The sequence below is a fragment of the Bos javanicus genome, chromosome 14 (genome assembly GCF_032452875.1).
Source record: "Bos javanicus breed banteng chromosome 14, ARS-OSU_banteng_1.0, whole genome shotgun sequence".
Taxonomy (NCBI): Eukaryota; Metazoa; Chordata; class Mammalia; order Artiodactyla; family Bovidae; genus Bos; species Bos javanicus.
Genome location: NC_083881.1, coordinates 64,323,658 through 64,340,035, shown reverse-complemented (window position 1 = coordinate 64,340,035; position 16,378 = coordinate 64,323,658). Strand labels below are relative to the sequence as shown.

Below are 16,378 nucleotides of genomic sequence, written 5' to 3'. Positions count from 1 at the left end.
CTTTTGAATAGTGCCTATAAATATAAAAATCAGTAAATCTGAGCTTGAAGCTAACACATAACTTGTTCCCTACTTAAACTGCTTACCAGACACAAAGGTTCATCAAAAATACATGGAAATTGGTTCAAATCCAGCACTTCTCATTTACTGGCCAGTTTATTTAACTTCAGCTTAATTGTTGAAGTCAAGAAATTAATACACCTACACCTACATACACCTGCAGAGTCCCTTGTTAGATGGCAGTGACTTCACCAGGATTCAGTTTCCTTATTTGTAAGATGAGCATGAAAAACTACACTGTAGCACATTCCCCAAACATTTGCTGCAAGATAAAATGAAATACTCCATAAAAACTCTTAAAGTAATAAATGTTAGCTATTCACACCATTACAGTTTCTGCACAGATGATTGTATTCAGTTCAGTTCAGTACAGTCGCTATGTTGTGTCTGACTCTGCAACCCCATGAACTGCAGCACGCCAGGCCTCCCTCTCCATCACCAACTCCTAGAGTTTACTCAAACTCATGTCCATTGAGTCAGTGATGGCATCCAACCATCTCATCCTGTCATCCCCTTCTCCTGCTCTCAATCTTTCCCAGCATCAGGGTCTTTTCAAATGAGTCAGCTCTTCGCATCAGGTGGCCAAAGTATTGGAGTTTCAGCATCAGTCCTTCCAATGAATAGTCAGGACTGATTTCCTTTAGGATAGACTGGTTGGATCTCCTCGCAGTTCAAGGGACTCTCAAGAGTCTTCTCCAACACCACAGTTCAAAAGCATCAATTTTTCTACGCTCAGCTTTCTTTATAGCCCCACTCTCACATCCATACATGACTACTGGAAAAACCATAGCCTTGACTAGATGGACCTTTGTTGACAAAGTAATGTCTCTGCTTTCTAATATGCTGTCTAAGATGGTCATAACTTTCCTGCCAAGGAGTAAGCATCTTTTACTTTCATGGCTGCAGTCACCATCTGCAGTGATTTTGGAGCCCAAAAAAAGTCAGGCACCATTTCCACTGTTTCCCCATCTATTTGCCATGAAGTGATGGGACCGGATGCCATGATCTTAGTTTTCTGAATGTTGAGCTTTAAGCCAACTTTTTCACTCTCTTTCACTTTCATCAAGAGGCTCTTTAGTTCTTCTTCACTTTCTGCCATAAGCGTGGTGTCATCTGCATATCTGAGGTTACTGATATTTCATCTGGCAATCTTGATTCCAGCTTGTGCTGCTTCCAGCTCATGTTTCTCATGATGTACTCTGCATGTAAGTTGAATAAGCAGGATGACAATATACAGCCTTGACGTACTCCTTTTCCTATTTGGAACCAGTCTGTAGTTCCATGTCCAGTTCTAACTGTTGCTTCCTGACCTGAATACAAGTTTTTCCTATATAGCAAGTCAGGTGGTCTGGTATTCCCATCTCTTTCAGAATTTTCCACAGTTTATTGTGATGCACACAAAGGCTTTGGCATAGTCAATAAAGCAGAAATAGATGTTCTTCTGGAACTCTCTTGCTTTTTCCATGATCCAGCAGATGTTGGCAATTTGATCTCTGGTTCCAATGCCTTTTCTAAAAGCAGCTTGAACATCTCAAAGTTCATGGTTCACGTATTGCTGAAGCCTGGCTTGGAGAATTTTGAACATTACTTTACTAATGTAAAGTGTGTGAGATGAGTGCAATTGTGCAGTAGTTTGAGCATTCTTTGGCATTGCCTTTGTTTGGGATTGGAATGAAAACTGACCTTTTCCAGTCCTGTGGCCACTGCTGAGTTTTCCAAATTTGCTGACATATTGAGTGCAGCACTTTCACAGGATCATCTTTTTGGATTTGAAATAGCTCCACTTGAATTCCATCACCTCCACTAGCTTTGTTCATGGTGATGCTTTCTAAGGCCCAGTTGACTTCACATTCCAGGATGTCTGGCTCTAGGTGAGTGATCACACCATCGTGATTATCTTGGTTGTGAAGATCTTCTTTGTACCATTCTTCTGTCTTGTATCAGCCTTGGGATTAGTCTCAGCTACTGGTCTCGCTGTTTTCCATACTCTTTAGCTTGCTCATTGTAGAGTCCCAACCCCTGGACCACAGTGGAATTCCCATCCCAACTTGGATCATTGTAAAATAGAAATTTCACGGCTCTGTCTTGCTGAAAATCTTCAGTAGCCTCCCATTTTGATAAAGTAAAAAACTGTTGGGAATAGTAGAAGCAGAGTCCTCTCCCTCCTCTGTAACCACTTCAACCCACCTCTTAATCTTTGGTTCTGAGGAGATGTTTGTAGTTCTTCAAGCTGATAATGGACCTCCTTGCCTGTGCCTTTTCTCATGTTTCTCTCTGCCTAAAATGACCTTTCTTGTGTTATTGCAAACATCAGAATTTTGAAATGTTTTGTTGTGTTCTAGTTATCTGTATTATTGTGGGAAAGTACAAAACCGTTCTTCCTTATCCTTTGTGACCTACTTTCTCTCTAGAAATTTGAATGTTCTTTGCTGTGTCCTGAAATTTTGCAGTATGTGCCTTGGTATGAATCTGTTTTCTTTGCTTGTTTTGGTTGTTGGGTGTATACTCTCAGTGTGGAAATTCAAGCTCTTCAGTTCCGGGAAATTTTCTTGAATTAATCACTTCCTATCCTCAGTCAACAAAAACAAGACCAGGAGCTGACTGTGGCTCAGACCATGAACTCCTTATTGCCAAATTCAGACTTAAATTGAAGAAAATGGGGAAAACCACTAGACCATTCAGGTATAACCTAAATCAAATCCCTTATGATTATACAGTGGAAGTGAGAAATAGATTTAAGGGACTAGATCTGATAGAGTCCCTGATGAACTATGGACAGAGGTTTGTGACATTGTACAGGAGACAGGGATCAAGACCATCCCCAAGAAAAAGAAATGCAAAAAAGCAAAATGGCTGTCTGAGGAGGCCTTACAAATAGCTGTGAAAAGAAGAGAAGTGAAAAGCAAAGGAGAAAAGGAAAGATATACCCATTTGAATGCCAAGTTCCAGAGAATAGCAAGGAGAGAGAAAAAAGCCTTCCTCAGTGATCAGTGCAAAGAAATAGAGGAAAACAATGGACAGGAAAGACTAGAGATCTCTTCAAGAAAATCAGAGATACCAAGGGAACATTTCATGCAAAGGGGCTCAATAAAGGACAGAAATGGTATGGACCCAACAGAAGCAGAAAATATTAAGAAAAGGTGGCAAGAATACACAGAAGAACTATATAAAAAAGATCTTCACGACCAAGATAATCAATGATGCTGTGATCATTCACCTAGAGCCAGACATCCTGGAATGTGAAGTCAAGTGGGCCCTAGGAAGCATCACTATGAACAAAGCTAGTGGAAGTGATGGAATTCCAGTTGAGCTATTTCAAATCCAAAAAGATGATGCTGTGAAAGTGCTGCACTCAATATGTCAGCAAATTTGGAAAACTCAGCAGTGGCTACAGGCCTGGAAAAGGTCAGTTTTCATTCCAATCCCAAAGAAAGGCAATGCCAAAGAATGCTCAAACTACCACACAATTGCACTTATCTCACACACTAGTAAAGTGATGCTCAAAATTCTCCAAGCCAGGCTTTAGCAATACGTGAACTGTGAACTTTGAGATGTTCAAGCTGGTTTTAGAAAAGGCAGAGGAACCAGAGATCAAATTGCCAACATTCGCTGGATCATCGGAAAAGCAAGAGAGTTCCAGAAAAACATCTATTTCTGCTTTATTGACTATGCCAAACCCTTTGACTGTGTGGATCACAACAAACTGTGGAAAATTCTGAAAGATAGGAATACCAGACCACCTGACCTGCCTCTTGAGAAACCTGTATTCAGGTCAGGAAGCAATAGTTAGAACTGGACATGGAACAACAGACTGGTTCCAAATAGGAAAAGGAGTACCTCAAGGCTGTATATCATCACCCTGCTTATTTAACATATGCAGAGTACATCATGAGAAACCCTGGGCTGAGTGAAGCACAAGCTGAAATCAAGATTGCTGGGAGAAATATCAGTAACCTCAGATATGCAGATGACACCACGCTTATGGCAGAAAGTGAAGAAGAACTAAAGAGCCTCTTGATGAAAGTGAAAGAGGAGAGTGGAAAAAGTTGGCTTAAAGCTCAACATTCAGAAAGCTAAGATCATGGCATTCGGTCCCATCACTTCATGGCAAATAGATGGGGAAACAGTGGAAATGGTAGCTGAATTTTTTTTGGGCTCCAAAATCACTGCAGATGGTGACTGCAGCCATGAAAGTAAAAGACGCTTACTCCTTGGAAGGAAAGTTATGACCATCCTAGACAGCATATTAGAAAGCAGAGACATTACTTTGTCAACAAAGGTCTGTCTAGTCAAGGCTATGGTTTTTCCAGTAGTCATGTATGGATGTGAGAGTTGGAGTATAAAGAAAGATGAGCACGGAAGAATAGATGTTTTTGAACTGTGGTGTTGGAGAAGACTCTTGAGAGTCCCTTGGACTGCAAGGAGATTCAACCAGTCCATCCTATGGGAAATCAGTCCAGGGTGTTCATTGGAAGGACTGATGTTAAAGCTGAAACTCCAGTATTTTGGCCACCTGATGCAAAGAGCTGACTCATTTGAAAAGACCCTGATGGGATTCATTTTGATATTTGGCAAAACTAATACAATTATGTAAAGTTTAAAAATAAAATAAAATTAAAAAGAAAAGACCCTGATGTTGGGAAAGATTGAGGGCAGGATGAGAAGGGGACGACGGAGGATGAGATGGTTGGATTTCATCACCGACTCAATGGACAACGGGAGTTGGTGATTGACAGGGAGGCCTTGAGTGCTGCAGTGCATGGGGTCGCAAAGAGTCGGACGCAACTGAGCGGCTGAACTGAAATGATCTCTGTATTCTCTCTCTAGATCTTTTAAATCTAGTTTAAACTCATTGTCCTAACTTTTTCATCCTTTTTTTCTCTCTCTTTTTCTTTATCTGTTCTGTGAAAGATTTCACATTTACTTCTAATCCATCTATATATTCTTGGATGGAATGTCTTTATGAAGATGATAATGATGTTTTTAATTTGCCAACAGTCTATTTACTTTCGAGTTAGTGTTTATCCTGCTTGTTTATTCAGCTTGATTGTTTCTGTACACAATTATGACCAGAAAAGAACCATAAAGTGTGCGTGAAAAGAAAATTCCAGAGCACGTGAAATTGCAACTCACTTCTCTTTAATAATTCTGTGTCTGAGTGAAGCTGGGACTGCAAGACCAATCAGCGGATGCAAACCGGAGACTAGCCAGTCGTCACGCAGAGGCCCTAAACCCCGCCCGCGGCGATCCGCCTCAAGCTCTCGGTCTGGGGAGGGGCAGTGTGGGCAGGGGCGGGGCGGGGCGGAGCGGCGCGCCCCTCCCCGGGTGCCTTAGCGAGGCTGGTACGGTGTGTGGCTGGGTCCTCTGCACGGCTTGGGGTCTGAACCAGGTGAGTATGTGCCGGCCAGGAGTAAACTACATCTCCCCATCGCAATCCCTCCCTCCGGAGGGCGGGGTGAAAGATAGACTCGGAGGTGGGGAGGGAGTGCGGGATGAACCGCCTTCTTAGTTGGGAAAAGAAACTGGGGCCCTTTGTTTCTCGGGGCTGAAGGTGGCGGGTGTTGGGGCAAGGTCTCTGGTAGCAGCCACTAGTTCTTGTGAACAACGCCGGGGACTAGAGAGAAATTGTTCATAAGAGTCCTGAAGTGCCCCCTGACCGTTGGGGTTGGCTGTAGAAGCTCCGGGATCGCGGTCAGGCCCTGAGCCCGCTGTCCTCTCCGGTCGCGCTGTACATAGAAACCGTTGCTACGGGCTGGAGGATGCCGTTTCCTTTCCGTCTCCGGCTGCAGGTGGCGCCCAGCCTTGTGGATGCTGGGAAGAACGTGCGAAGGTGGAAGTCAAAACAGTTTTTCCCGTTACTAGCGCATTGCAGTTTGCGCTGGAGATATTACTGACAAACTGATGAGTAAATGTGGGAAATGGATGTGAGTTAGGATGGTGGAGAAGTTAACCCCAACTAGGACCACAATTTTCCTAATCAGAGACAAGTTGCAAGCAGATGTGGAAGAATTCTAACGAGCAAATAAAGTATAACTTGTGTTTTGGAGTTTGAGAGTTAACATTTATTGATCTTGAGAATGTGTATCCTCCCCACCGCAGTCCTCCAAAAAAGTTCTCAAAAAAGATTCTCAGAAACTTTAAAACAGGGTTTACGTTGAAATTCTCTTAATTAGGTAAGAGATGTCTTTATCATTTCTAACGTTTTTCACTATGTTTTATTCAAATCATAAAACCTCAGGGGTTTCAAGATTCCTTTAATTGAAGGTAATCTATTTTAATCCCGTTAGATGCTTAAATCCTCCCATCAAATATCCTCCAGCTCTTGGGAAAAAATTCTCCTACAGACAACTCATTCTATTCTGGGCAGCATCAATAATTTTAAAGTTCTTCACTTGGTTTCATGTAACTTCCACCATTAAGGCTACCCTTGTGATAGGAGGCCATCCTACTGGGCCCTGCTAGTATGGTAGGCCATATTCTCACTTCTTCGCTGGACCTCATTCAAAAGCTGACAAACTGTCATCTATATTCTGTACCCAAGTCAAAGCCAGCAGGAATATGGAGACGCTGACAGTGCATCCTTTTTCTGCAGACGTATGATGTATGACCAGACTCAGAGGGCAGGCATGCTGAAGGGAATATTCCTTATGGATTAGACTTATTGCTACTTGTTTTAAAATTTATCACCCAGTGTGTTTTAGTGCAGTGTTTAAAAAAAAAAAAAACTTTGACAATATAACTCATAATGTATACATTTTACTTTGCAACATTTATATACACATTTGTGTGTGCATTTATATATACCTGTATTTATCATTTGTTTATATAGGCATGAAATAAAAGTTTCTGTAAAACAGTATGTAATGGTTTGTGTCAGGTAGTCTGATTTTACTCCTGTTCTACCTCATAAAAGAATGCTGATTGCAGCTGACTAAGTTGATTTCATGAGTTGTATGACAGTTAAGTATGTGGGCTCTGTAGTGGCCTGAGGTTCAACTCTTCAGTTCACTACTTATTAGTTATATGACCATATGCAATTTATATACTTGAAATATCACCTTCCTCATCTGTAAAAAGGAAGTAATATGTTTCATGAAAGTGGTCTTGAGGACTGAGATAATTCATGACATATAGAAATTTAGCTTCATAAATGTTAACTTATTACTGCTCTCTGTTTAAGACATACTTGATACAGTAGTTGAAGGATTAAACAAAATAATAATATATGCAAAGCTCATTAAGAATTATGTATTTGTTGCTGTTATTGACACTATCATTAGCAGTATATCAGTAGAGTGAAACTGTCCAAGGCCATCATATTCCTAATTCAGTTGTGTTTAGCAGGTATTTCTTAAGGGATATAAGACACTACTTACTATGTTAGTTCTGAAGCTCTGAGATGAATTAGGTAAGATCTCTCACGATCTAGAAGAGAGACAAAGAAATAGAATTTGGATATTTGGATATGTGCTATACATACGAGAGAGGTATGTACAGAGTGCCTTTAGAACATATTAGGCCTGGCAGCTGTTCATTGATGGGAGTGGGCAACTGAGAATGTAAGGAGTCAGGGAATGTGGAAGAAGACGATGCAGATTTACAGAAAGGATATTATTTATGTTTGTACTGAATCAAGGATGATTAGGATGTTAACACAACAGCTAAAGTAGGAGATACCAAAATCAATGTTAAAAGATACCTTAAAAAAGCAGCTTGAGCACTAAAGAGGATCAGAATATGCACACTACACCCAAGTTGGCCACTTTGGCATAAAGATTATTTTGAGCAGAAGGCAAATAAGAGCAGACACAGAAAAAACTCTTTCTGCCTTTCCCTTTTCTGCCTAAAAGCAGGACATAAATTTCCCTTTATGAAGGTGTTCCCTCCTCTCCTCTCATACCAAGGTGAGGAGTACAATCCTTATCACAGCAGATAGACAGTCAGCACTGAGGTGAGTCTGCAGAAACAAACCTCATTAAAATAACTCTTATCTTCCATTAGTTTTTCCATATATTTACTTTCTAGAAGCCAAAACCCTTTTTCCTTTGTCTAATCATTTCTACACAATTTATCACACTTTGTTAAAATGATACATTAATTCCCAAAACTAGCTGTTTGAGTTTTCACTTTTCTGTGAAGCCCCCAGAATAAACCTTTTCTCCTGTTAATATCTTTTGTCAGTGTGATTTATAGGCCTCAGGTACTGAACCCAAATTGGTAGAGGGAAAAGATTTTTCCTCTACATCCCAAATCCTGCTTTGTCATTACATTTCAATTTTGCTTAAGTGAAGATTAAGGAAGCTAATCCATGTGTGGTAGAGAGTAATTTAGCCCCATGAATGCTAACTGTTCTTATCAGACAGAGTTTACAATGAGCATCCTCCTTAGAAGAAATACTCCAGGGACTTCCTGGTGATCCAATAGTTAAGACTTTGCAAGGGGTGCCAGTTTGATTCCTGATCAGGGAGCTAGGATCCCAGATGTCTTAAAACCAAAGAACCAAAACAGAAGCAATGTTGTAACAAATTAAATGAAAAGCTTTTAAAATGGTTCACATTAAGAAAAGGAAATACTCCATCTCCTTTTCTGTAGAAATGAAAAATAAACATTGCATAAGTACCTAGGTGGTTACTACTATCCAAATTGAGTTTTACTATATAAGATGTGTAACTGTTTTCCTACACTACATTTCAGCTATGGCCACCAAAGATTATCCATCATTATGGGGCTTCGGGACAACAAAAACATTTAAAATTCCTGTCGAACATTTGGATTTCAAGTATATTGAAAAATGTTCAGATGTTAAACACTTGGAAAAAATTCTTTGTGTGCTCAGGTAAGCGATAAAAAATCTTGTTTCAGTCTGCCAATTTTAATTATATCGTTGACTTCTGAAAGTCAAAGCCTCATTAGAAATTTTGGAGCAAATTTTCAAATACTGAGATTGTTGTTTTTGTCCATGTTAGGTTCCAAAACAGTGGTTTTAATTCTGTGGTTAGTTTGGAGGGTTCTAGCCCAATTTAATTCCAGCAAGAAAATGCAGGAGACACAGGTTCAGTCGCTGGGTTGGGAAGATCCCCTGGAGAAGGAAATGGCAATCCACTCCAGTATTCTTGCCTGGAGAATCCTATAGACAGAGAAGCCTGGCAGGCTACAGTTCATGGGATCACAGAGTCAAACATGATTTAGTGACTGAACCACATTTTCCAGCACCAGACTTAGGTTAATCGGTATCCCAGAAGGAGAGCATTTTTCTTGCTTCCTCCCATTTTCTAGGAAAAGGTAAAGCAGCTGTTAGGAGGCATCTGCTTCTGCTGATAAAGCGCTTTGGCACTGTCTCACTTCACACTGCTGCTGCTGCTGCTGCTAAGTCGCTTCAGTCATGTCTGACTCTGTACGACCACATAGACGGCAGCCCACCAGGCTCCCCCGTCCCTGGGATTCTCCAGGCAAGAACACTGGAGTGGGTTGCCATTTCCTTCTCCAATGCATGAAAGTGAAAAGTGAAAGTGAAGTCGCTCAGTTGTGTCCGACTCTTCTCGACCCCATGGACTGCAGCCCACCAGGCTCCTCCGTCCATGGGATTTTCCAGGCAAGAGTACTGGAGTGGGGTGCCATCGCCTTCTCTGCACTTCACACTACCTGCCAACAAAGGTGGGTGACTCACTGGGAGCTGTCACATGGACCGTGGGGTGGGAGCAGGAAGTAGGAACAAAAGTCAGGGAATTAAGGCCTTTTCTGGGTAAGAGCCCTGTGGCCGTGATTGTCAAACTTTCATATTCACCAAATATGGTGGTTAAAAAATTGCTAATTTGAGAGTCCCATTCCTAGAGATTCTGCTTCAGGGAATTGGGATCGGGGCCCAGGAACATGTGTTTTTAACAACACCCTGGAAGATGGACAGGCAGGTGGTCAAGGGAACTCTGCAACAAACACTGACCTGGGACTTCCCAGTGGTCCAGTGGTGTGCCTTTCAATACAGGGGACGCAAGTTTGATCCCTGATCAGGGAACTGGGATCTCACAGCCCTTGGAGCAACTAAGCCCTGGTGCTGCAACTAGAGAGAGTCTGTATATGACAATGAACGATCCCACATGCAACAAAGATCCCAAGATGCCGTAACTGAGACCTGATGCAGCCAAATAAACAAATGTGCTCAGTCGCTCAGTCGTGTTCGACCCTTTGAGATGCCATGAACTCTAGCCCACCAGGCTCCTCTGTCCGTGGAATTTTCGACGCAGGTTGCCTGAAGCAGGTTGCCATTTCCTTCTCCAGGGGATCTTCCCAACCCAAGGATCAAACCCGAGTCTCTTGCATTGACAGGCAGATTCTTTACCTGTCAATGAGGTAACCTGTCACTGAGTCACCTGGGAAGCCCAAGTAAGTAAACAAATATTTTTTTAAAAAGGGAAACACTGACCTGCTGCATACCAACCTGTGCCACCTGTGTGGTGTTTCTTGAGGGATTTTCGTTTGGAGGGTAGCCTCATATTGCAGAAGCACTTGTGAGCATGAACTTGCCCTTTCCAGGACATCAATAGTATTCCTTTTACTCAGCAGTGATTCTTTTCTTTCCTCTGATGCCCTTCTTTATCTCTATATCCTTTCCTTTTTCTTTCACCTTTAGCCTCCTGCCCATCCTAAGCAGTCCTGCTTGTCCCCAGCCAGAGTTGAGGTAATAGCCTCATCATATCATTGTTTTCTCTCTTGTTTTTCTCAACATATGAGAACATTTTCAATTGTATTTGATCAATGACTAGTAAAGAAAATGAGAGTTTATGGGATGAAAGGATTTGAAAGATTTCTTTTTATGAATAGCCTTTTTAAGTGGTATGGACTTGGAATTATATTTTATTTTATTTTATTTTATTTTATTTATTTATTTATTTTTTTAACGCCTTTTATTGCCATACCTCATTTTACTGTGCTTTGCTTTAGTGAACTTTATAGATACATGTTTTTTTTTTTTCCTTGTTAATTTTCTGTTTAGTTGATCTATCCATAAATGTGAGTGGGGTATTAAAGTCTCCCACTATTATTGTGTTATTGTTAATTTCTCCTTTCATACTTGTTAGGATTTGTCTTACATACTGCGGTGCTCCCATGTTGGGTGGATATATATTTATAATTGTTATATCTTCTTCTTGGATTGATCCTTTGATCATTATGTAGTGACCTTCTTTGTCTCTTTTCACAGCCTTTGTTTTAAAGTCTAATTTATCTGATACGAGTATTGTGACTCCTACTTTCTTTTGGTCCCAATTTGCATGGAAAATCTTTTTCCAGCCCTTCACTTTCAGTCTGTATGTGTCCCCTGTTTTGAGGTGGGTCTCTTGTAGACAACATATGTAGGGGTCTTGTTTTTGTATCCATTCAGCCAGTCTTTGTCTTTTGGTTGGGGCATTCAACCCATTTACGTTTAAGGTAATTACTAATAAGTATGATCCCGTTGCCATTTACTTTATTGTTTTGGGTTCGAGTTTATACACCATTTTTGTGTTTCCTGTCTAGAGAATATCCTTTAGTATTTGTTGGAGAGCTGGTTTGGTGGTGCAGAATTCTCTCAGCTTTTGCTTGTCTGAAAAGCTTTTGATTTCTCCTTCATACTTGAATGAGATCCTTGCTGGGTACAATAATCTGGGCTGTAGGTTATTTTCTTTCATCATTTTAAGTATGTCTTGCCATTCCCTCCTGGCTTGAAGAGTTTCTATTGAAAGATCAGCTGTTATCCTTATGGGAATTCCCTTATGTGTTATTTGTTGTTTTTCCCTTGCTGCTTTTAATATTTGTTCTTTGTGTTTGATCTTTGTTAATTTGATTAATATGTGTCTTGGGGTGTTTCTCCTTGGGTTTATCCTGTTTGGGACTCTCTGGGTTTCTTGGACTTGGGTGATTATTTCCTTCCCCATTTTAGGGAAGTTTTCAACTATTATCTCCTCAAGTATTTTCTCATGGTCTTTCTTTTTGTCTTCTTCTTCTGGAACCCCTATGATTCGAATGTTGTAGCGTTTAATATTGTCCTGGAGGTCTCTGAGATTGTCCTCATTTCTTTTAATTCGTTTTTCTTTTATCTTCTCTGATTCATTTATTTCTACCATTCTATCTTCTAATTCACTAATCCTATCTTCTGCCTCTGTTATTCTACTATTTGTTGGCTCCAGAGTGTTTTTAATTTCATTTATTGCATTATTCATTATATATTGACTCTTTTTTATTTCTTCTAGGTCCTTGTTAAACCTTTCTTGCATCTTCTCAATCCTTGTCTCCAGGCTATTTATCTGTGATTCCATTTTAATTTCAAGATTTTGGATCAATTTCACTATCATTATTTGGAATTCTTTATCAGGTAGATTCCCTATCTCTTCCTCTTTTGTTTGGTTTGGTGGGCATTTATCCTGTTCCTTTATCTGCTGGGTATTCCTCTGTCTCTTCATCTTGTTTAAATTGCTGAGTTTGGGAGTCCTTTCTGTATTCTGGCAGTTTGTGGAGTTCTCTTTATTGTGGCGTTTCCTCGCTGTGTGTGGGTATGTAGAGGTGGCTTGTCAAGGTTTCCTGGTTAGGGAAGCTTGTGTCGGTGTTCTGGTGGGTGGAGCTGTATTTCTTCTCTTTGTTCAGTCGCACTATGGGGAGGGAGGGAGGGATGCTGCAAACAAATGACACTGGCGTGCGCTCGCAGTGCCTCAGCCACACTGGGTCTGCCCCCGCTCACGGCGCGTGTAGCCTCCCTGCCCACACTGCTCAGGCTCTAGGTTGTTCCGCCGGGAACAATCCGAGGCTGGCCCTGGGTTGCATGCACCTCCCAGGTCCAAGCCGCTCTGGTTCAGGCACTCAGGTAGTCCTCAGAGGCGCAGACTCAGTTGGGGCTGCGTTTTGGGCTCTTCCCAGGTCCGAGCAGCTCAGGTGATGAGGTGTTTGGCGAGCGCCAATGCTGCGATTTATCGCCTCCCCGCCACTTGGTTATCTGGGTGTAAAACCGGCGCACCTTCTCAGGCAGATGTTGACCGTCCAGACCCCCAAGAAGTTTTAGTTAGCAAAGAAGCCAGTTTTATAGATAATGTCTCTCTGGGGCTGCGATTGCCCCCTTCCGGCTCTGGCTGCCTGTCACCGGAGGGGGAAGGTTTGCAGCCGGCTACCTCTGTTTAGTCCTTTGTCCCGTGTGCGGGCTGGCGGTGTCTTAGGTTAGGGCTGGCTTTTCGCATGGTAGATATCCCACAGTCTGGTTTGCTAGCCCAAATTATTTCGCTCAGATAGTGCTCAGGGTATTCAGGCCAGATTCTTACTCTCAGCGATGCAGCCCGCGCCGCGCCTCCCTGCCCAGCCCCCGCTTGCTAATGGCGGATGCAGGCGTCTGCGCTGCTTCTCCGCTGGAGGAGTTACCGTAGGGCTCGCAATCTGCGAGTTTTAATTGTTTATTTATTTTTTCTCCCTGTTATGTTGTCCTCTGTGCTTCCAAAGCCCGGCACGGATTCGGCAGTGAGAAGGTTTCCTGGTGTTTGGAAACTTCTCTCTTTTTAAGACTCCCTTCCCGGGACGGAACTCCGTCCCTCCCTCTTTTGTCTCTTTTATTGTCTTTAATATTTTTTCCTACCTCCTTTCGAGGAGTTGGGTTGCTTTTCTGGGTGCCTGATGTCCTCTGCCGGCATTCAGAAGTTGTTTTGTGGAATTTACTCGACGTTTAAATGCTCTTTTGATGAATTTGTGGGGGAGAAAGTGTTTTCCCCGTCCTACTCCTCCGCCATCTTGGCGCCTTCCCTCACACTTTTAATTTTTAATGCATCATACTGTAATGAAATGTCATTAACATTTTAATATAATTTTATTGTAATACTGAATAATTCCCTGTAATTTATCTTTCATACTTTTTCCTTTCTAAATAAGATTAAAATCTAGTCAAAGGAGATTTATACTTTATAATACACAGCATACAAATAAGATCTTAAAAGTATTTAACAATTATATCTCAAACTTTATTACTTAAGGAATCGGTTTCTATATACTGCTTTCAATCACTTTTTATTAGCTGCTTCCAAAACCCGTAACAGGTGCAAGAAGAGATTGATGATATCCAAGTAGAGGTTGATGGCAGCTAATACATACTCTTCAGGTGACAGCCTGTGCATCAGTGAGTGTGTGTCATAGATGATGAATCCGCAGAAAAGAAGGGCTCCCCCAGCAGCCAAGACCAACTCCACTGTCTCACTGTAAAAAAACAACCTCAAGATTCCTGACAAACACAAAATCCACAAACCAGCAAACAGTCCTGCTCCAAATTTGCTGAAATCTCTCTTAGACTGTAAAGTATATACAGTCAAACCAAGAAATACTGCACAAGTCAGTTAAGGTTAAGGGGATGCTTATGTCTGTTTACAGTCAAGGCTAAAATCAAACCCAAGGATCCAAGGGCCAACACCAAAATTAAGGCAGGACTTTCATGTACAAATGTCCGTATAGAATCAAAGTATAAAAAAAATGCCAATGTCACTGTAGTTAAGAGAACTTGGAGAGAAAGGATGCTGTAGACTTTTCTTAGAAAGGTTTCACGGAAAAAAATAACCCAAGTTTCTCTTAACTGAAAGATGCCAAATTCAAGCTAGTGAGGTTTTCAACCCCTTTTCCACCGAAGATGATAGGATGGACTCAGTTTCAGGTCTCTGGGCGTACAGCTGGGGAGCCACCTCACCTCTCCCTCTCAGCCCCTGCGGAGGGAGAAAGCCCTTCTTCCCAGCCAGGGGACCGGAAGGAGGAGGGAAGCGAATTATATTTTAAAATTTAATTTGAAAATGGGATTTATTTTTATTTCTCTAAAATTTTAAAAGTAAGCAGATTCACAAGAAACAGGGAAAAGATTGATTTTCCTTAAAAAAATAAACAAGCAAAAAGGAACAGATGTCTCCGTCTGACTCTGTGAGGAAGGAATTCTGTTCCTTGAGTGGCTGAATTTAGAGGTGTGTTGTTCTAAACTCTTCTCTGCCATTATCTTCCTATCCCCTTGCAGGAAAAAATTGAGCTAGGATAGAAATTCCTCATTGGAAAGTAATTCCGAAGTCTTACTCTCTGCCTGTCTCTAATAATGAATTTCCATTTATAAGTTTAAAATTACCTTATGTACAAAATGAACATGTGAGTGTTGAAGAGGAGAGAAAATGTTATGCATTCAACTTTTAAAGTGTGTGATGGAAATTGGTGTCTTTGGAGCTCCTGTTTCTCCCGTTCATTGTGACACTCCATAGACCAGATGAAAGTAGAGGCTGCTGAAATTGAGGAAGTTTCGGGGAAAGCAGCAGCCCAGCCTTCATCCTTGTAGAGAGGCGGGTCATGACATGTCCTTGGAACCCCTGGGCTCCGTGGAACCCAGCTTACAAACCACAGGTTTACGTGCTCTCTAAATAAAGTGGTAACTCTAAAATTCTGAATTTTTTAAAAGGTCTGGTGAGGAAGGATACTATCCTGAACTTACTGAATTTTGTGAAAAGCACCTTTCAGGCTTGGCTCCTGGAAGTAGAGCTTTGAGGAAAGATAAACCTGCGGCAACAGCATCCAGTTTTACAGCAGAAGAATGGGAAAAAATTGACGGTGACATAAAGGTATAGAGTAACATCACTTTTTTGGTGACATGGTCATGGGATATATATCTACTTGTCTGAAATCAGAAAAGGGAATTTTGTGGTAATTACTTACATGGTATTGGTTGCTTCTTACATCCAGGAGACTATTGTGACTGTGTTTTGTAGATTTGTATATTTATGGAGGTGGGAAGCATGCTCACGTACGTGTATGTATTTTAAATGACTAAGTAATATCCCATCCTACAAAAGAACCATAATTCAGTCAGCATGTATAAATAGTGCTATCCAAACGTGTTTGTTCATAATTTTTTGTACATCTTGGTTATTTCCTAGGAATAAGTTATTAGAATTCAAGTGCCTTGATCTGAAAGGATCTGAATGTATTTCTGTTAAAACACGTTTCTTTGTGTCTCAGAAAGTTGTACCTTTGTACTCTCCCAACAGTAGAATGTAGGAATGGCTACTTCAGGTTACTCTTCCTTGGACACTCTAATCATTTTTTACACTTTAAAATCAAGTAAATGCTTTGAAAATGACAGTACATAATGTATTATTTGTTTACCATAACGTTAAAGTTTTAGAAGTCTGTCACTTGAATTTTTTATTTCATTAATGACCTGCTTGTGTCTTTACTGATTTCTTTTAATCAGCATTATTGTTACAGTTTACATTCAATAAAACTTAGCCATTTTATAAAACAAATGAATGTATACAACAAAACAGAAACAGGCTCACAGATATAGAGAACAAAC

At 41.1% G+C, this 16,378-nt stretch overlaps 1 protein-coding gene and 1 pseudogene across 2 annotated transcripts in view; one reads left to right on the top strand and one right to left on the bottom strand.

Annotated features, from left to right (window-relative positions):
- Nucleotides 1-5,334: 5,334 nt before the first annotated feature.
- The window catches only part of SPAG1 (sperm associated antigen 1), a 90,896-nt gene continuing 79,852 nt past the window's right edge, over nucleotides 5,335-16,378 (top strand). The window contains exons 1-3 of one of the 2 annotated variants that reach the window (XM_061438355.1): nucleotides 5,335-5,449; nucleotides 8,755-8,896; nucleotides 15,485-15,644. In XM_061438355.1, coding sequence (XP_061294339.1) covers nucleotides 8,757-8,896; nucleotides 15,485-15,644 — 300 coding nt within the window. In that variant the 5' untranslated portion in view covers nucleotides 5,335-5,449; nucleotides 8,755-8,756. Of the gene's footprint in view, nucleotides 5,450-8,754; nucleotides 8,897-15,484; nucleotides 15,645-16,378 lie in introns of those variants that run through there. The other variant, XM_061438356.1, reaches the window with a different exon arrangement.
- Nucleotides 14,055-15,356, bottom strand: LOC133260805 (protein lifeguard 4-like; annotated as a pseudogene).